The sequence below is a fragment of the Ursus arctos genome, unplaced genomic scaffold (genome assembly GCF_023065955.2).
Source record: "Ursus arctos isolate Adak ecotype North America unplaced genomic scaffold, UrsArc2.0 scaffold_5, whole genome shotgun sequence".
Lineage (NCBI taxonomy): Eukaryota > Metazoa > Chordata > Mammalia > Carnivora > Ursidae > Ursus > Ursus arctos.
The window spans coordinates 6054037-6075681 of record NW_026623067.1 but is presented as its reverse complement, the minus strand read 5'-3'; the positions used below and the strand labels follow the sequence as shown (position 1 = coordinate 6075681).

The 21645-nt window shown below is 37.1% G+C and overlaps 1 protein-coding gene across 1 annotated transcript in view; it reads left to right on the top strand.

Moving 5' to 3' along the window:
* Nucleotides 1-4492: 4492 nt before the first annotated feature.
* LOC113261861 (butyrophilin subfamily 1 member A1-like) overlaps nucleotides 4493-21645 on the top strand; it is a 62562-nt gene continuing 45409 nt past the window's right edge. The window contains exon 1 of the mRNA XM_057307357.1: nucleotides 4493-4704. Coding sequence (XP_057163340.1) covers nucleotides 4590-4704 — 115 coding nt within the window. The 5' untranslated portion in view covers nucleotides 4493-4589. The remainder of the gene's footprint in view (nucleotides 4705-21645) is intronic.

The window sequence follows — 21645 nt, the reverse complement described above, 5'->3', positions numbered from 1 at the left end:
ATCTCCCTGCAGATTCATGACTCCACACATCCTACCTTGCAAAAAGCAGTTGCTTTTCTGCTTGCAGAGATCCAGATATACATTCTTAAATCTCAGGCTGATTTTGTGGGTGTTTAAAATGGTTTGATAGATATCTAGCTAAATTCAAGGGACCGGATGAAACAGGGTCCCCTACTCTTCTGCCATCTTGCCTGCTCCTAGATGTTATTTTAAATCAATGTTATTTGTCAGATCAATTATGAAGTAAAAGAGAAGATTTTATTTAAATTTCATTCATACCTTTTCTAATATTCTTCCTATCTTTACTAATTTCCATGTTTTCACCTATGGAATTTTTCTTCTTTCTGGAAATTTTTTTTTTAATTTCTTGCAAGAAACTATCAATTTTTGCTTCATTGTGAAAGTCCTTTGAGGATAAGCCATTTAGGAAATTTATGTTCTGGAAGTATTTTAAGATGCCAACTTTTCTCCTCTTTCTGATGGTTGTTTGAAATTTTTCTCCAAACTTCACCATGACAATCTAGAAGAGCTCCTGGAGGTAAAGTTTTTGAAAGTGAATGTGTCCACCTAAGGAAGACTCACTTTTAAGTTTGTAACTCAAGATTATCCATCCCAACCACCCAGCACTCAGCTATTACAGATTAATTTTTTCTCCTTAGTTCTATGAGTGGTTCCTACTATGTGGTAAACTGTGATTCTCTGTATCTGCCTGATGGTCTCTCTAATTTGGGGGCAGCTGTTTTCCCTGTGATATCAACTTTCTGATAAACCTAAAGAGAGTTGTTTGTTTTTAGTTTCTTCATTTTTTTTTTCCTTTTCTTGTTGTGAGAATGGGAGTGAGGACATCCAAGCTCCTTACATATCATACCATATCGGTGTAACTTAAGGATTTAGAAATGAATTGCCATACTAAGTAAAATGTTCAGTTAATAAATCAAGAGTGTCTTCAAATTTCCAAATAACCTTTAAGAGCAAAGGGTTTTTGAAATTAGAAAACAATCTTTAAAAAAAAACGTGATTATACTAATGCTTTGTAGGTTTATACCTGCCCACATTAATACGTGTGATTTTCCTATGAAATCTGGTATCATGCCTTCCAGTTGTCTATCCTAAACAATCATGTGTTTAATTTCAGTGAACTTTTTGGTTTTTTTTATTCATTTAAATTCAAATAGCCAACATATAGTACATTAGTTTCAGAAGTAGTGTTCAGTAACTCATCAGTTGCATATAAAACCCAGTGCTCATCATATCATGTGCCCTCCTTAATTCCCATCACCCAGTTACCCCATGTCTCCACTCGCCTCCTGTTGTGCTACCCTGTTTATTTCCCAGAGTCAAGAGTCTCTCATGGTTTGTTTCTCTCTCTGATTTCTTCCCATTCAGTTTTCCCTCCCTTCCCCTATGATCCTTGTGCTATTTCCTTTACTCCACATATGAGTAAAACCATATGATAATTGACTTTCTTCACCTGACTTTTTCACTTAGCATTATACCCTACAGTTCCATCCATGTCAGTGCAAATGGTGGGTATTAATCCTTTTTGATGGCTGTGTAAATTTCCAATGCATGTATGAAACACATCTCTATCCATTCATCTGTTGAAGAACACTTCAGCTCCTTCCACAGTTAGGTTATTGTAGACACTGTTATTATGACCATTGGGGTGCAGATGCCCTTTCTTTTCACTACATCTGTATCTTTGGGGTAAATACTCAGTAGTGCAATTGCTGGGTCATAGGATAGCTCTATTTTCAACATCCTGAAGAACCTCCATACTGTTTTCCAGAGTGGCTGTACCAGCTTGCATTGCCAACAACAGTGGAAGAGGGTTTTCCTTTCTCCACATCCTTGCCTACATTTTTTGTTTCTTGTTAATTTTAGCCATTCTACATGGTGTAAGGTGATATCTTATTGTGGTTTTGATTTGTATTGCTCTGATGACAAATGATGTGGAACATTTTCTCATGTGTCTGTTGGCCATTTGCATGTTTTCTTATTTTAATGATAACTTCTATTTTGTTTTATTTTAAATAATTCAATTAAAATAATTCATTGTTTCACACCAGACATTATACTGTATCCAATCCTATAACAATCATTTTCTACATAAAAAGTCACCCTATTATCATTTAGTATCACTGATTTTTCTATGACCTTGACTTTCTTAATTTTACATTTTTTTTAAAGATTTGATTTATTTATTTGCGAGAGTGAGTGAGGGAGAGCATGAGCAGGGGGAGGGGGCAGAGAGAAAGGCAGAAGCAGACTCCCTGCTGAGCAAAGAGCATAACACAGGGCTCAATCCCAGGACCCCAAGATCAGCAGACACTTAACTGACTGAGTGAGCCTGGGGTCTCTATTTTACATTTTATTTATTTTTCTTTTTTAATTTGAAATGATTATAGACTTCTGAAAAGTAGCAAATTTGGTACAGAGAAGTCCCTTCCACAGTTTCTTTCAGTGGTAATATTTTGTATAACCCCAGCATAATGTCATAATCAGAAAATTGGATTGACTAGAATCCACAGAAATTGATCAGATGTTAGTACTTTTAAATGTGCTCATTGAATATGTGTTTGTGGGGGGGGAGGGTAGTTTATGTAATTTTATATCATGTGTAAATGTGGGTGACAACCTTAACCAAAAAACAGAAAATTAAAAGGAGCCAAGATGCCCTTCAACAGATGACTGGATTAAGAAGATGTGGTCCATATACACAATGGAATATTACTCAGCTATCAAAAAGAATGATTTCTCAACATTTGCTGCATGATGGATGGCACTGGAGGAGATAATGCTAAGTGAAATAAGTCAAGCAGAGAAAGACAATTATCATATAGTTTCACTCATTTATGGAACATAAGAAATAGGAGGATCGGTAGGAGAAGGAAGGGAAGAATGAAGGGGGGGGTAAACAGAAGGGGGAATGAACCATGAGAGACTGTGGCCACTGGGAAACAAACTGAGGGCTTCAGAGGGGAGGGGGGTGGGGGATTGGGATAGGCCGGTGATGGGTATTAAAGAGGGCACATATTGCACGGTGCACTGGGTGTTATATGCAAGTAATGAATCATGGAACATTGCATCATGAACTGGGGATGTACTCTATGGTGACTAATATAACAAAATAAATAATATTTAAAAAAAGAAAATTTAAATGACCAGAAACATCTCTTGTGTTACCCCATTATAGTCACTTTTTCTTCCATCCCTCACCTTGACCCCATCCCCAGTCCCTAACCTTTGTGAACCACTTATCTATTGTAATTCTGTACTTTAAAGTACATTTTATGAACAGACTCATGCAGTATGTAATCTTTGTCATTGCTTTCTTCCACAGTGTAATTCCAGTTTTTTCACGTGTAATCCCACACGTTGATTTTTGCACCAACAGTTTTTTTGTTTTGTTTTTTTTAAATTGATGAGCAGTATACCATATTACAGATGTGCCATGGTTTAACTACTCACCCAGTGGAGGACATTTGGATTACTTCAAAATTCTGTGTTGGTATAGTGAAAAGCATAGATGCCTTTCAAAATTTTGACTATTACAACTTAAGGTATTATGAACACTTGTGTATATTATTAATATACACTGTGAATATTGCCAAAAATTGCAGTTTTAGTGTCATGTGGCATTTGGATATTTACGTTCATTTGAAAGTACAATCTTTTTCAGGGTGTCTGTACCATTTTACATTCTAATTAGCAATGGCTGATTGATCCAGTTTACCTATGCATTTCCCAGAATTTGCATTGCCATTTAGAAAAAGTTTTGTTTTTTACAATGTTTAGGATATTTCATCAGGTTTTTATTTCATATTTTCTTTATAGTTAAGGATGTTCTACATATTTTCATGTAAGTATTTATATACCTATGCATGCTTTATGGATAACATGGAGTAACCATAAACCATGCCTGTTTATGTTGTTTGGCACATTTTTATAATTAGGTTTTTTTTCCATTTTTACTCTTGATTTGTGATGTTTGATTATATATTATAGCTAAAATATGCAGCACAGCTTCTCCCATGCTTGCTCCAAAAATGTAGGATCAAAGAAGGAGAAGACTCACTCTACTAAAACACATTGCTGAAACACCCTCTCCTGGGATTGGAGGTCTAGGCAATCTTTCCAACCTCTGTACTTCTGCACAGGAGCTTCCACCTGCACTATGTGACACTGTTCATTTGCTTTGTTCCAAATAAGAAAATTTGATTGTCTCTAATTTCATTTGCCTTGCAATAGTAAAAGAGTGTTTTTTAATTCTAATTCAGAAAACCTATCTTGATACTACACTGAAGATAGGGTCAAAGTTTTCTTCATTCTGTAAGGTGTTTGTTTCATCCTGTGATTGATAACCATGCTTTAACATTCTTCCTTATTGGGCCCTTTAATGTAAAAAAAAAAAAAAAAAAAAAAAAAAAGATGAGTCAGTTAGTTCAGAGTTTACTTCCTGCTTTCACTTTCCCATATATGAGTGGGCTAAGAAGCCAGTTTTCTGCTTGGGAGTCATGTTCACAGTGTTTTAGAAACAGTATGAATATAAGCGAACCAGACCTCAGGACTGGGATCCACAATAGCTCATGGGAGGGCAGCAGTCTGACCTTCAAGCCCTAGGACCACCAGCTGGGACGAAGCCTTTATGTGTGAGCATCAGGACCCTTCTTCTCTTCGTTCTGCTTCCCTGGCCAGGTGCAGGTGAGTAAGATGGAGGAACAGGTGGGTTTTTCTTTACCATGGAACTTAGCTCAGAGGTCATTTTGTTCCATAACACTTTGCCAGGGCTCTACTCTTTTCCTATTACCTAGACCTGAAGATCTCAGATTGGCTCCTCTTTCAGTCATTCCCCTCCCCCCCGTCTTCCCATGCACCTCTCTTTTTCTATGTTTTTTTTAGGATAAAATATAATTATGCAAAGGTGATTTGTAGACTGCAAATAATATAAGAGAAAGATCTCAAAACACTCTGGTATTTGTTTTGCCTAGTTGATGGAAACACGTTTTCTAAGCGAGATTAAAAAAAGAAAAGTCAATTTGCTTCCCTGGGGAATCTTCTCTGCCCACTGCTGTCAACCTAGAGTCAGAAACTTTGAGATCACATGGTCAGGTTGCACCCATCTAGCTGCATGGCAGTTGGCAGGGTATTGAATATTTTTGGCTCTAATAAATGCCCTTATGTTCACAAGACTGCATTTGAACCAAGACTGAATACCACTCGCAGTATGGAAATGTTATATTTTCATAGGCATGTAAGGAAATTGGTCCAACTGAGAAGACCTGTCCTTACCACACAACAGGTTAGTTGAAAGAAATACAAAATATTCTATTTCATTGCAAAAGTAAACACTGAAATATCAACTCATTTTGATAAAGAATATTCATGTTGATTTTAATGAACAACATGCTGTTGAACAGTCAGATATAGATAAGTTTCCAACAGATAAAGGAGATAACTTTAAATTCTAAAACTGTATCTCATTCCAGTTCCTCAGAAACATCATCTATTAAAATACAAAAAAGCAATTAGTACATTATAAAATAAGTTGTAATAAATAATGAACAAATAAATTTGTAACAAAACTCAAAAAAAAAACCAAAGTATATCTTGGAAGTTTTCTTTTTAAAATTGGCTTTATTAATGGATAGTTGATATACAAGTATGTGCGTATTTAATATATACAGTTTTGTTTTTGGACATTTGGTAATCTGTTTTCTTTTATATGTTATCAATCAGATTCAGACACAACAATGGGGATGCAAGGGACATTCAGGAAAACAAACTTTATTTTTCTCACATGTTCTAGAGAAATCATCATATTCCTTACAGGGGGTTACATCGATAAAGACAAGGAAGTGCCAGATGAGGGGGTCAGCTAAGCAGTTTGGGAAGGGGGTCAGCTAAAGATTGGGAAGGCTCATGGGCAAGTATCTTCACTGGGGTGAAGGTGGGACATAAAAATAAAAAGCAAAAATAAATTTCTGCATTTCAATATTGCTAGGTCCTCATCTGAGGAGGGTAAGAAGGGAAACTTGAGGCAACGTCCAGCCTTATCACAGTGGTGCATGTGGTCACCTGGGCAAAGGGCTCCCAACCCTGTTTATGGACATACTGAGTTAGCAGGAAAAAGTGCAGTATAAAAATTTACAATGCAAATGAAAATGCCTATTTAACAATCACCGCAATCGAGTTATTCAAAATATGTATATACTCCAATAAGTTTACTCCTGTGATGCTGTTTTAATTTTTAAAATCATTTTAAAATTCTTTATTTGAATTCAATTTAGCTAACATATAGTGTGTTATTAGTTTTAGGAGTAGAATTTATTGATTCATACATTGCATATAACACCCAGTACTCATTATATCAAGTGCCCTCCTTAATACCCATCACCCAGTTACCACATCCCCCACCCACTTACACTCCAGAAACCCTCTGTTTCTTCCCCACAGTTAAGAGTTTCTTGTTTTGCCTCCCTCTCTGTTTTTATCCTATTTTATTTTTCCCTCCCTTCACCTATGTTCGTCTACTTTGTTTCTTAAATTACACATATGAGATAAGTCATATATTATTCGGCTTTTTTTGACTGAGTTATTTTGTTTAGGATACTACCCTCTAGTTCCATCCACTTTGTGGCAAACGACAAGATTTCATTCGTTTTGATGGCTTTATTTATTTACTTACTTACTTATTATTTCCTGAGTTGTTAATTTTAGCCATTCTGATTGGTGTGAGGTAGTATCTCATTTGGGATTTGATTTGTATTTCCCTGATGTGAGCGTTTTTCCATGTCTGTTAACCATTTGTATGTCTTCTTTGGAGAAATGTCTGTTCATGTCTTCTTCCATTTCTTGACTGGATTTTGTTTGTTTGTTTTGAGTTTGATAAGTTATTTAGGGATTTGGATACTAGCCCTTTATCTGATATGTCATTTGCGAATATCCTCAATTCCATAGGTTGCTTTTTAGTTTGTTGACTGTTTCATTTGTTATGCAAAAGCTTTTTATCTTGATGAAGTCCCAATAGTTCATTTTTGCTTTTGTTTCCCTTGTCTTTGTGTCTAACAAAGTTGCTGCAGCTGTCATCAAAACCATTGCTGCCACTGTTCTCTAGAATTGTATGGGTTCCTGTCTCACATTTAGGTGTTTCATCCATCTTGAATTTATTTGTGTGTATGATGTAAGAAAGTGATCCAGTTTCATTCTTCTGCATGTGGCTGTCCAATTTTCCCAAAAATACTTTTTAAAGAGACTTTTTTTCCCTTTTGATATTCTTTCCTGTTTTGCCAAAGATTAGTTGACCACAGACTTGAGGGTCCATTTATGGGTTCTGTATCCTGTTCCACTGATTTATTTGTCTGTTTTTGTGCCAGTACTATACTGTCTTCAGGATTACAACTTTGTAATAGAGTTTGAAGTCTGGAATCGTGTTGCCTCCAATTTTGGTTTTCTTTTTCAACATTACTTTGGCTATTCAGGGTCTTTTCTGGTCCCATCCAAATTTTAGGATTCTTTGTTCCAACTCTATGAAAAATGCTGATGGTATTTTGATACATATTGTTCTGGATGTTTAGATTGTTTTGGGTAGCATAGATATTTTAACAATATTTGTCCTTCTAGTCCATGTGCATGGAATGCTTTGTTTTGTTTTTCCATTTTTTGTGTCTTCCTCAATTTCTTTCAAAAGTGTTCTATAGTTTTCATGGTACAGATCCTTTCAGCAAGATATTAGCTAATAGGATCCAACAGTACATTAATAGGTTTATTAACTTTACTTTTTTTTTAATGTGTGTGTGTTTTAAGAATATTGAAGGTTAGTTATACCTTCTTAATTTTTGTCAAGTGCACAATAAAATATTGTTAAGTATATGTCCAATGTTGTATCAGATCTCTGTAACTTATTAATCTTGCCACCTATGAAGTCCTCTTTACTTTAAAATAAAGGTGAAGTGGGATGCAGTTTTTGTTAATGGATTTGGTAAAAAAAAAAAAACTTTCATGTTAAGAATGCTTCATGAACTTCAATGCTCTGGCTGCCTATGCACCATGACTATTGTGCGGTAAGGGAAAGGAAAATGGAAGCATAATATGGAGAAATCTGGAAGATGTCATCAATCATCAAAAGCTTATGGTTAGGAGGGAGTTAAGATGGGGAGGAGTAAGGGACCCCTTTTTCAGCCAGTCCCCTGAATCGAGTTGGATAGGTACCAGACCAGCCTGAATATCAATGGAATCAGCCTGAGATGGACAAAGATACAACTGGATCTCTACAAATGAACGTCTCCAGTGCTGAGTATTGAGGTACAAAGCGGGGAACCGTGAAACCGCGCACAGACATAGGAAGATAAACAGAAGGGTGACGGAGCCACCATGTTAGGATGCTGGGAAGCAGTAGCCACCTGCATGGGGGAGCGGGCAGACTCACGGACCGGCACCCGTGAGAGAGTAGACTGAGACCATGAGCTGGGGAATGTGCACCACCAGACTGAAACAGAACTCCGGTGTGCTCACTGGAACCAGACTGACACCGGGAGCTCCGGGACCACACGGGGGCAGCTGGCGGTGTTAGAAACACAAAGGACAGAGATGTGCCGGCCCTGGAAGTGAGGGCTGGGACACCGGGTGTGGGGCGCACATCCCAGGATGCTGCAGGGTTGAGCAGCACCAACAGAAACAGAGTTAAAGTGCCCAGAACATCAGTGGAGAAGTGTCCGTGACCCCTCTGTTCTGAGACAGAGGCTGAGATTTGGCCACTGTTGCTTTGACTCTCAGAAGAGGCACAGCAAACCACCAGGGAAAGCCACCAGAGAACAAAAGCCTGAAAATATCGGCTCACAGTGTGCCCATCCCCATCTCCCCTTGCGGGGGACACAGAGACTCTACCCAAACACGGTTCCCTGAGTATCGGCGTGGCAGGCCCCTCCCCCAGAAGGCAGGTTGAAAAATCAAGAAGCCCCCATCCCTAAGATCCCTATAAAACAAGGGCGCACAGCCTAAGTCCCAGTCAATAATTTGGGCTCTGGACAACCCTGCAACCTCTCCTCATTAGAATGACAAGAGGGAGAAATCCCCCCCCAACAAAGAAAAGACAATGAGTCTGTGGCCTCTGCCACAGAACTAATGGATATGGATATAAACAAATTATCAGAAATGGAATTCAGAGTAACAATGGTCAAGATGATGTGTAGACTTGAAAAAAGTATTAATGAAAATGTTAATGAGAATATAGAATCTCTAAGGGTGGAAATGAGAGAGAATCTGGCAGTAATTAAAAATTCTATGAGCCAAATGCAGCCAAAACTAGAGGCTCTGATGACCAGGGTGAATGAGGCAGAAGTACGTATCAGTGAATTGGAGGATGGGTTAGTAGAAGAAAAATCTAAAATGGAATCTGGACTCAAAAACATCCATGCTGAGTAATGTAGGTTACAGGAGATTACTGACTCAATGAAACATTCCAATGTCAGAATCATTGACATCCCCGAGGGGGTGGAGAAAAACAGAGGTCTAGAAGAGATATTTGAACAAACTGTAGCTGAAAACTTCCCTAATCTAGCAAGGGAAACAAACATTCATGTCCAAGAGGCAGAGAGGACCCCTCCCAAGCTCAACCACGACAAACCTGCTCCACTTCACGTCATAGTGCATTTCGCAAATATTAGATCCAAGGATACAGTATTGAAAGCGGCCAGGGCAAAGAAATTTCTCACGTACCAAGGCAAAGGTATCAGAATTACGTCAGACCTGTCTACACAGACCTGGAATGAGAGAAAGGGTTGGGGGGCCATTTTTAAACCTCTTTCAGTGAAAAACATGCAGCCAAGGATCCTTTACCCAGCAAGGCTGTCATTCAGAATTATTGGAGAAATAAAGACTTTCCAGAATCACCAGTCATTGACCTATTTCGTAACCACAAAATCAGCCCTACAGGAGATTTTAAGGGTGGATCTATAAAAGTGGAAAGGCCCCAAGAGTGATACAGAACAGAAAGTCACAATCTGTAGAAACAAAAACTTTACTGGCAACATTGTATCATTAAAATCATATCTCTCAATAATCAGTCTCAATGTAAATGGCCTAAATGCACCCATAAATGACACAGGGTTGCAGATTAGATAAAAAGACATGACCCATCCATTTGCTGTCTACAAGAGACTAATTTTGAAACTAAAGCTACATTCAGACTGAAAGTAAAGGGATGGAATTCCATCTTTCACACCAGTGGACCTCAAAAGAAAGCTGGGGTAGCAATTCTCATATCAGACAGATTGGATTTTAAACTAAAGAATATAGTTAGAGACACAGAGGGCACTATATTATTCTTAAAGGATGTATCCAACAGGTGCATATGACAATTATAAATATATATGCCCCCAACAGTGGAGCAGCAAGATACACAAAACAACTTGTAACCAAAATAAAGGGACATATAGATAAAAATACACTAATAGTAGGAGACCACAACACTCCACTATCAGCAATAGACAGATCACCTAAGCAAGAAATCAGCAAAGAAACAAAAGCTTTGAATGCCATATTCAACGAGTTGGACCTCATATATATATATATATAGAACACTACACCCCAGAACCAGAGAATACTCATTCTATTCTAATGCCTATGGAACATTCTCAAGAATGGACCATGTTCTGGGTCACAAAACAGGTCTCAACTGATACCAAAAGACTGAAGTTATTCCCTGCATATTCTCAGACCACAACACTTTGAAATTGGAACTCAAACAAAAGGAAAAATTTGGAAGAAACTCAAACACTTGGAGACTAAGAACCATTCTGCTCAGGAATGATTCGATAATCCAGGAAATCAAAAATCAAATTAAACAATTTATGGAGACAAATGAGAATGAAAACACAATGGCCCAAAACCTATGGAATACTGCAAATGCAGTCCTAAGGGGGAAATACATAGCCATCCAAGCCAAACTCAAAAGAATAGAAAAATCTAAAATGCAGTTTTTATATTCTCACCTCAAGAAGCTGAAACAGCAACAGAGGAACAGGCCTAATCCACACACGAGGAAGCAATTGACCAAGATTAGAGCAGAAATCAATGAATTAGAAACCAGGAATACAGTAGAGCAGATCAACAGAACTAGAAGCTGGTTCTTTGATAGAATCAATAAAATTGACAGACCACTGGCAAGACTTATCCAAAAGAATAGAGAAAGGACCCAAATTAATAAAATTAAGAATGAAAAAGGAGAGGTCACAACCAACACCAGTGAAATCGGAAGGATTATTAGAAGTGTTTATCAACAGCTTTATGCCAATAAATTAAGCAATCTGGAAGAGATGGAGGCCTTTCTGGAAACCTATAAACTACAAAGACTGAAACAGGAAGAGATTGATTTTTTTAAACAGGCCAATTAATTATGAAGAGATTGAGTCAGTGATAAACAACCTTCCAAAAAACAAAACTCCAGACCCGGATGGTTTTCTTGGGGAATTCTACCAAACGTTCAAAGAAGAAATAATATCTATTCTCCTAAAGCTATTTCAAAAAATAAAAACAGAAGGAAATCTACCAAACTCATTCTATAAGGCCAAATAACCTTGATCCCCAAACCAGGCAAAGACCCATCAAAAAGGAGAATTACAGAACAATTTCCCTAAGGAATATGGACGCCAAAATCCTCAAAAGATCGTGGCTAATAGAATCCAACAGTACATTAAAAGGATTATCCATCATGACCAAGTGGGATTCATCCCTGGGATGCAAAGGTGATTCAACATTCACAAATCGATCAGCGTGATACATCATATCAACAAGAAAATACTCAGGAACCATATGGTCCTCTCAACTGATGCAGAAAAATCCCTTGCCAAAATACAGCATCCTTTTCTGATTAAAACCCTTCAGAGTTAGTGATTGAGGGTATATTCCTCAATCTAATAAAAACCATCTATGAAAAGCCTACAGCAAATATCATTATCAATGGGGAAAAGCTGGAAGCCTTTTCCTTAAGATCAGGAACACGACAAGGATGCCCACTCTCACCACTATTATTCAACATAGTACTAGAATGCCTTGCAGCAGCAATCAGTAAACAAAAAGTGATAAAAGGTATCCAAATCGGCAGAGAAGAAGTCAAAATGTCTCTCTTCACAGATGACATGATACTCTATGTGGAAAATCCAAAAGAATCCACTCCCAAACTATTAGAAGTTATAGAACAATTCAGTAATGTGGCGGGATACAAAATCAATGCTCAGAATTCAGTTGCATATCTATACATGAATAATGAGACTGAATAAAGAAAATTAGGGAATCCATCCCATTTACAATAGCACCAAAAACCATACGTTATCGTGGAATTAACTTAACCAGAGACGTAAAGGACCTATATTCTAGAAACCATAAATCACTCTTGAAAGACATTGAGGAAGACAAAAAAGAAGGAAAAATATTCCATGCTCATGGATCAGAAGAATTAACATAGTTAAAATATCCATGCTACCCAGAGCAATCTACACTTTCAATGCTATCCCGATCAAAATACCGATGACATTTTTCAAAGAACTGGAACAAATAGTTCTTAAATTTGTATGGAACCAGAAAAGGCCTCGAATCCCCAAGGAACTTTTGAAAAGGAAATACAAAGCTGGGGGCATCACAATGCCAGATTTCGAGCTTGTAAGATTTCTCTTGCCGCAAATAAAATGGAGACTGCACATGCAAATGTGGTCCAGAGGGTGAGCTTTATTGCAAGCTCCCTTGGGCGAGGTTCCATGACTCAGGAAAGAGCGTTTAGTTGGGGATGTCGCGTCCAGGGCAGGGCAGCGAGGGTGTCCTTTAGGAGGAACTTTACTGTGTGCACCCTCAGGCGAGGTTCCGCGACTCTGGAGGGGGGAGTGTGGGAAGTCGTGCCCAGGACAGGGCAGAGAGGGTTTTTATTGGGCACCACTGGGGGGAAGGTGAGGAGGTAGGAGAACTGATAGAATTTTCCTTTTTTGGTAACTATGCCTGGTTGTGAGTAGCCCATTGGTCAGCTAGAGTCCTGGGCAGAGAGTTTCGGTTTCCCGCTTAGGTTTCGGTTTACTGGGGTTGACGTGGCTGCTGCGGGAGTTCTGGCAGGAGATTCGGCCATCTTGGGTGTCCGCCATTTTGAGTGGCCCTCTTTCTCATCCAGCCCAACAGAGCTGTACTACAAAGCTGTGATCACAAAGACAGCATGGAACTGGCACAAAAACAGACACATAGACCAATGGAACAGAATAGAGAAGCCATAAATGGACCCTTGGATCTTTGGGCAACTAATCTTTGATAAAGCAGGAAAAAACATCTGGTGGAAAAAAGACAGTCTCTTCAATAAATGGTGCTGGGAAAATTGGACAGCTACATGCAAAACAATGAAACATGACCACTCTCTCACACCATACACAAAGATAAACTCCAAATGGACGAAAGACCTCGATGTGAGACAGGAATCCATCAAAATCCTAGAGAAGAACATAGGCATCACCCTCTACAGCATCAGCCAAAGCAACCTTTTTCATGACACATCTCCAAAGGCAAGAGAAACAAAAGATAAAATGAACTTGTGGGACTTCATCAAGATAAAAAGTTTCTGCACAACCAAGGAAACAGTCAAAACAACTAAGAGGCAGCCCATGGAATGGGAGAATATATTTGCAAATGATGCTACAGATAAAAGACTGGTATCCAAGATCTACAAAGAACTTCTCAAACGCAATACGTGAGAAACAAATAAACAAATCATAAAATGGGCAGAAGATATGAACTGACACTTTTCCAATGAAGACATACAAATGGCTAACAGATACATGAAAAAATGTTCAAAATCATCAGCCATCAGGGAAATTCAAATCAAAACCACACTGAGATACCACCTTACACTAGTTAGAATGGCAAAAATAGACAAGGCAAGAAACAACAATTGTTGGAGAGGATGTGGAGAAAGGGGATCCCTCCTACATTGTTGGTGGGAATGCAAGTTGGTACAGCCACTCTGGAAAACAGTGTGGAGGTCCCTTAAAAATTAAAAATGGAGCTACCCTCTGAGCCAGACATTGCACTCCAGGGTATTTACCCCAAAGATATGGATGTAGTGAAGAGAAGGGCCATATGCACCCCAATGTTCATAGCAGCATTGTCCACAATAGCTAAATCGTGGAAGGAACCGAGAGGCCCTTCAACAGATGACTGGATTAAGAAGTTGTTTTCCATATGTACAATGGAATATTACTCAGCTATCAGAAAGAACGAGTTCTCAACATTTGCAGCAACATGGACGGCACTGGAGGAGATAATGCTAAGTGAAATAAGTGAAGCAGAGTAAGACAATTATCATATGGTTTCTCTCATCTATGGAACATAAGAACTAGGAAGATTGGTAGGAGATGAAAGGGATAAAGAAAGGGGGGTAATCAGAAAGGGGAATGAAGCATGAGAGACTATGGACTCTGAGAAACAAACTGAGGGCTTCAGAGGGGAGGGGGGTTGGGGAATGGGATAGGCTGGTGATGGGTAGTAGGGAGGGCATGTATTGCACGGTGCACTGGGTGTTATACGCAACTAATGAATCATGGAACTTTACATCAGAAACCAGGGATGTACTGTATGGTGACTAATATAATATTATAAAAAAATATTATTATAAGAAAAAAAGTTTAGATAATGTCATCTTAGAAAAGATCTGTTTAAAACTTATTATAAAAACTAGATAAACAATTTGGTACATTGAATGAAAATACCATAAAAGGGAACTTTTAAGTTTTACCTAACATTACAGCAGCTACTACAATGAAATGTGGGTAACAGAAACCAATCTTTCCTCTTGGAACTGCTCTTGCTGCATCCTCTATGTTTTGGTATCATGTATTTTCACTTTCATTTTCCTCAGTTTTTTTTTTAATTTCTTTTTTGATTTCCTCTTTGAACCACTGGTTTTTCAATAACATGTTGCTTAATCTACACATATTTGTAAATTTTCTTTCTTTCTTCTTTTAATTGATTATGATTTTCATGCCATCTTAATTTGAAAAGATGCTTGATAAGATTAAAATTTTCTTTTTTTATAATAATATTTTTATTATATTATGTTAGTCACCATACAGTACATCCCTGGTTGTAAAGTTGCTGTAAAGTTCCATGATTCATTAGTTGCGTATAATACCCAGTGCAACATGCAATATGTGCCCTCTTTAAATTTATTAAGAACTGTTTTGTGGCCTAATATATGACCCATTTTAGAGAATTTCCCATGTCCACCTGAGAAGACTGTGTATTCTTTTGCTTTTGCAGGGAATGTTATGTACGTCTGTTAAGTGCATCTTGTCTAAAGTGTCATTTAAGGCTAATGATTCCTTATTGATTTTCTGTTTGGATGATCTACCCATTGATGGATTTGGGGTATTGATGTCCCCTACTATTAGTGTATTGCTGTATATTTCTTCCATTAGGTCTGTTTATATACCATGATATATTAGGTAGCCCTATATTAGGTGCATAAATATTTACAAGTATTATATTGTCTTGTTACATTAACTCATTAATCATTATATAATGACCTATTTGTCTCTTATTATAGTATTGTCTTAAAGTATTTGTTTGCTTTGTTTTTGTCTGTATACCATTTTAACATGACTCTCAATATTCTTTTTATTTCCATTTTTACAGAATATATATTCCTCTTCAGTCTTGACTGTGGGGTAGGTGAGTCCTTGTGAACAATTTAAGAACTATTTCTCACTTTGCTATAGGCTATGGGTCTTGTGGATGCAAACCACATTGACTTCCAAAGCTAGATGTTTTAAGGGCTTATCTCTCAGGTATTGGTCTTAATAGTTGGGTCACCAGATGTGGAGATCAAATTATTTGCTCATTAGACAAAAGCTCATCATTGTGAGTCCCCTCCTAATTATAGGTTACTGTGCTGGGGGTAGGTTTATGGTGAGATTATGTCTCAGCCTCCCCTCTTTACTTCAGTATGGGATTTTTCCCCACTCACTTGATGTGTAGGTGTTGCTCAGTTATTTTTCCCCCAGAGAATATTCTTCCTTATGTAGCTGGAGACTTATTGTTTCTATGAGAGGAGTGACTTTATCTTCCTCCTACATCACTATCTTAAACTAAAACCCATTAAATTAGTATTCTTTTCATTAATTCTGTTTAGTTTAACATGACCCTTCTTCTAAAACTGAGCCTAGAGGATAAAACAAACAAACAAACAAACAACAAACAAACAAAGTTCTGTGGCCCTATGAAGCAAGTTCTGCTCACTGCTGTCAGGACATGATTTAGAACTCTGGGATCCCTGGGCCCTGCTATACCTAGCCCTCTGCAGGATCTTTGGCAATGTGTTTAAATTATTTTGGCTTTAACAGAAGTCCTTATGTTAAAATAAGTGTGTTTATAGTGTTCAAATGCAATGTCACTTCCAATATGAAAATTTTGGATATGTATCAACATTGATCGAATTGAGGATTCATTTAGTTGTCAGCCAATGGTTTAATAGAAATGAGCACAAAATACGCTATTCAAATGAAAAATGTTAGTGCAGAAAAGAGGTATTAATGCATCTTAACAGAGATGATAAACATTTATATTTATTTTAATGAAAGACATGTTATTGAGCAGTGAGATAAATATACCTCCCCCCCCTAAAAAAAGAGAGAAACAAAGAAAGAGAGGTAAGTTTAAACTCTGAAAGTATGGCTCAGTCCTCTACTTCAGAACATATTGTTTACAAAAACATGAGAAATAAATTGAGTAAAAATCTGTAAATTAGAAAAGGAACTTGTAGAAAATTGAAAAACATAACCTGTGAAGTCAAGCTTTTAATACAAATTCAATTAAAATATTGTCAAAGAACTAGACATAATTTTCCACAAAAATAAAGCATTCAAATAACGTCAGAAAGTAGATGAAAATATTCCATCTTCAGTCAAAAGTATGAATTCAAATTAGATGCCTGTTGTTTTCAAAGGACTTGATAAAACTTCCTAGTGTTAAAAAGAAGCAAGCAAACAGCTAAATGTGTCCAGATACATTGGCCTAGTAATTCTTTTTGATGAAGTTTTCCCAAGAAAATATTCAGAAAGACACAGATAAAATTAATTTTTGAAGTTACCAAATATAAACTAAAAAAATAAAAAAGTAAAATCAATCTGTAAAGGAAACAAAAATTATCAATAGTTTTTCTACAGTAATAGATAGCCAAGTATGGTGAATTAATTTGCTGTTATTATAAAAACTGAATCACCAATTATAAATTCTGGGTGCAGTATTTATTATGATTTTATAAATTAATTTTCAAAAAATGATAATTCTCCTATACTATGCCTATAATTAAGGTTTACCCACATCTGCTATATGGTGGTTCCAGGATCCATAATCATCTCTGAAATCCTAACAATATGGAAAGTATTTTAATTTCCTTTAATTTCCTTTTTCTTTATTATTTTAATATCTTTTTACATTTATTTGTTTTATTTTTTTTTGAGAAAGAGAGAGCACAAGCAGAGGGGAAGGGACAGAAGGAGAAGGAGAGAAAGAGTTTTAAGCAGGCTCCATGCTCACCTTGGAGCCCCATTCAGGGCTCGATCTCAGGACCCTGAAACATGACCTGAGCCAAAATCAAGAGTTGGACACTTAATTGACTGAGCCACCCAGGTGCCCCTAGTTCTCTTACCTTTAAAGCAACATTTTTAAAAAGTAAAACAATACTAAAAAATACTTCCAAATCAGGAATTTTGCCTAAATTTTGGAACTAATCACTGTTGACTTTTCTGGCTTGTTGCCTCTGATGTTTCTGTATTCTTAAATATGGTATTTCTTGTTTCATTATTTATAATTTTCCAATATGATCTTTCAAGCATGAAAGATAATTACTTAATTACCCCACACTGTGTTCTTCTCCACCTCCTTTCTTCATAAGGTTAATAGAGTCATGTTGAATATTTAGATCAAACCCACCTTAAGTTATTGTGTCAACTTGACAATGCAAATGTCCTTTCCTACTAATTCAGTAGCGCATCCTGTCATGTACTTTCATTTTTCCTGAAGTTGACAATAACCTCCATTCTCTCACTTGCATATGTTTAATCATCTCTACTTCTAGAAGTCTCATCTATGTTCCTTTTTTATGTAATATGTTTTCCATATATTTAAAATCAATATTTTCATTGTATTCAATGAGGTCTGTTTCTGTTATATCTTCATCTCAGGCATAAACTTGGAAGTTCCAGTTTCTGGTATTTCTGTTGAATTCCCTATATGCTGTGTTTTTTTTTCTTGGTTTGTTATTGTGTTTTACTCAATCACATCTCCTTATAATTTTCAAAATTGCATATAGCTGAGTAATATTCCATTGTATATATGAAATGAGATGTCCCTCAACAGATGAATGGATAAAGAATATGTTTCTTATATACAATGGAATATTACTCAGCTATCATAAATGATGAATACCCACCATTTGCATTGACATGGATGGAACTGGAGGGGATTATGCTAAGTGAAATAAGTGAAGCAGAGAAAGGCAATTATCATATGGTTTCACTCATTTATGGAACATAAGAAGTAGGAAGATTGGTAGGAGAAGAAAGGGAAGAAGAAAGGGGGGGTAAACAGAAGGGGGAATGAACCATGAGAGACTACGGACTCTGGGAAACAAACTGAGGGCTTCAGAGGGGAGGGGGGTGAGGGATTGGGATAGGCCGGTGATGGGTATTAAAAAAGGGCAGGTATTGCATGGTGTACCGAGTGTTATACGCAAGTAATGAATCATGGAACTTTACATCAAAAACTAGGGGTGTACTATATGGTGACTAACATAATATAATAAAAAATATTAATTAAAAATTAATGATGTGTTATATGTTGACTAATTGATCTTAATAAAAATAATAAATATATAAAAATGATTATAGCAAAGGTAAATATTTTTCTAATTTTTTGAGTGAGGTTTGGATTGCTATGGACTTCCCTCTTAGGACTGCCTTTACAGTATCCCATAGATTTTCAACCGATGTGTTTTCATTCTCATTAGTTTGCATGAATTGTTTAAGTTCTTAAATTTCCTAGTTGACCCATTCATTCTTTAGCAGGATGTTCTTTAACCTCCAAGTGCTTGGTGTCCTTCCAAATTTCTTCTTGTGATTGAGTTCCTGTTTCAAAGCACTGTGGTCTGAAATATGCAGGGAATAATTTCAAACTTCTGGTATTGGTTGAGGCGTGATTTGTGACCTGGTATGTGATCTATTCTGGAGAAAGTTCCATGCACACTCGAGAAGAATGAGTATTCTGTTGTTTGAGGATGGAATGTTCTGTATGTATCTTTGAAGTCCATCTGGTCCAGTGAGTTATTCAAAGCCTTTCTTTCTTTGTTGATCTTCTGCTTAGATGATCTGTCCATTGCTTTGAGTAAGGTGTTGAAATCCCATACTGTTGATGTATTACAATCAATGTATTTCTTTAATTAGGGTATTAATTGGTTTATAGAATTGGCTGCTCCCACATTGAAGGCATAAATATTTACAGTTGTTAGCTCTTCTTGCTGGATAGAACCTTAAAATGTGATATAATATCCCTCTACATCTCTTACAACAGTCTTTGGTTTAAAGTCTAATTTTTCTGATATGAGGATTGCTACCCCAGCTTTCTTTTGATGCCCATTAGTGTGTAAATTCCACTCCCTCATTTTCAATCTGGAGGTGTCTTTAGGTCTAAAATGAGTCTTCTGTAGACAGCATATGAACGGTTCTTGCTTTTTTATCCAATCTGATACCCTGTGTCTTTTGGTTGGAGCATTCAACACATTTACATTCAGAGTAGCTATTGAAAGATAAAAAATTAGTACCATTGTATTGCCTGTAAACTCCTGTTTCTGTAGATTATCTCTGTTACTTTCTATGTTACTCTTGGGTTCTCTCTTCATTTACAGTATCCCCTTTAATATTTCTTGCAAGGCTGGCTTGGTTGTTACATATTCTTTCAGTTTCTGCCTGTCCTGGAAATTCTTTCTCTCTCCTTCCATTCTGAATGATAGCCTTGCTGGATAAAGTATTTTTGGCTGCATGGTTTTCTCATTTAGTACCCTGAATATGTCATGCCAGCACTTTCTGGCTTGTGAGGTTTCTGTGTATAGGTCTGATGTTATTCTGATGATCCCCCCCTCCATATGTAAGGAACCTTATCTCCCTAGCTGCTTCTTTCACTCTAAGATTTGGAAACTTCACTATTATATGTCAGTGTGTTGATTTATTTTTATTGATTTTATTTTATTGATTTCATTGATTTTTATTGATTTTAACCATGCCTTCTTGGGCATGGATGCCTTCTTCCCTCCCTAGATTAGGGAAGTTCTCAGCTATGATTCACTCAAATATATCTTCTGGCCCTCTCTCTCTCTCCACCCCCTTGGGCACTCCAATAAATCTGACATTGGTTCCTTTCATAGCATCATCAATTGATCTAAGACTTTCTTCATGGGTTATTGGTTGTCTTTCTTTTCCTCCACTTCCTTCCTTTCCATCAGCCTGTCCTCTAGATCACTTATTGTCTCTTCTGCCTCACTGACCCTAGCTGTTAGACCAATTTAGCTTACAACTCATTCATAGCATTTTTAATTTCAGCCTGATTAGATTTCATTTCCAACCTTAGAGATTTGGTATTGTCATTTATGGTTTTTTTTTCAACCCTATCCATTAACTTTATTATTGTTATCCTGAATTCCATCTCTGACAACTTACTTATAACCATATTGATTAGCTCTGTGGCTGAGAACATTGCCTCTGCTTTTTTGTTGTGACTTCCTCCTTCCAGTTATTCTGCTCATGGAAGGATAGGTAAGCTTATGAACCTAGTCCAAAATATCAATCATGATCCAAGAAAATACACACTAGTAAAATCCAAAGTGGTCAGAAGCCACAACATAAAAGCACACAAAGCACAAATGCAACAAAACTATATATTAAAAAACTGTGTGTGGGGGGGGAGACTATAATCTCAAAGGTAGACAAAGCAGTGTGGTCCTCTTATTCTTGATTTAATTTTGGTCTCTGTGTTAGAAGACACTACATCACAAAATTGCAAGAAAGCAACATTTATATTTATATAAAATAAAATTGAATATAGAGAAAAAAGAACTAGACTGAAGCATATATCTTTAAAATGTAGATGTGAAAAAATAAAAGTTAAAAGGCAACTTAAATGCATAAGCTGGTAAAATAAGAATCTAATTGAAATAAAAAAGGGTAAAGAAAAAAATGGAAAATTTTAAATTGAAGGATAAACAAATCATGAGGAAATGCGTGGAGCTCAATATACTATTTTCCCTGGTGCTGGATTGTTAGTCTTGTGGGATCCATAAGCTTATCATTCACCTCTTCTTCCAGTCTGTCTGGGGGGGGGTGGTTTTTTCACTGCTTTTCTGATATCTTTGCCTGGGTGGAGTCTGCCACCCCTTTTCAGGGGGGATGAGCCTAATGTAAGCTGGCCCTTCATGTGGCTTTTGTTCCTTGGCAGCTTTCTGCCCCTCTTCAAAGGGTTAGAGCAAAAATGGCCATGACCGGCTCACCAGAACAGAATCACAAGATCAGGATCCCCCTTCTTCAATAAACTCTATGGGTCAAACCGTCTCCACTTCTGTGTGCACCA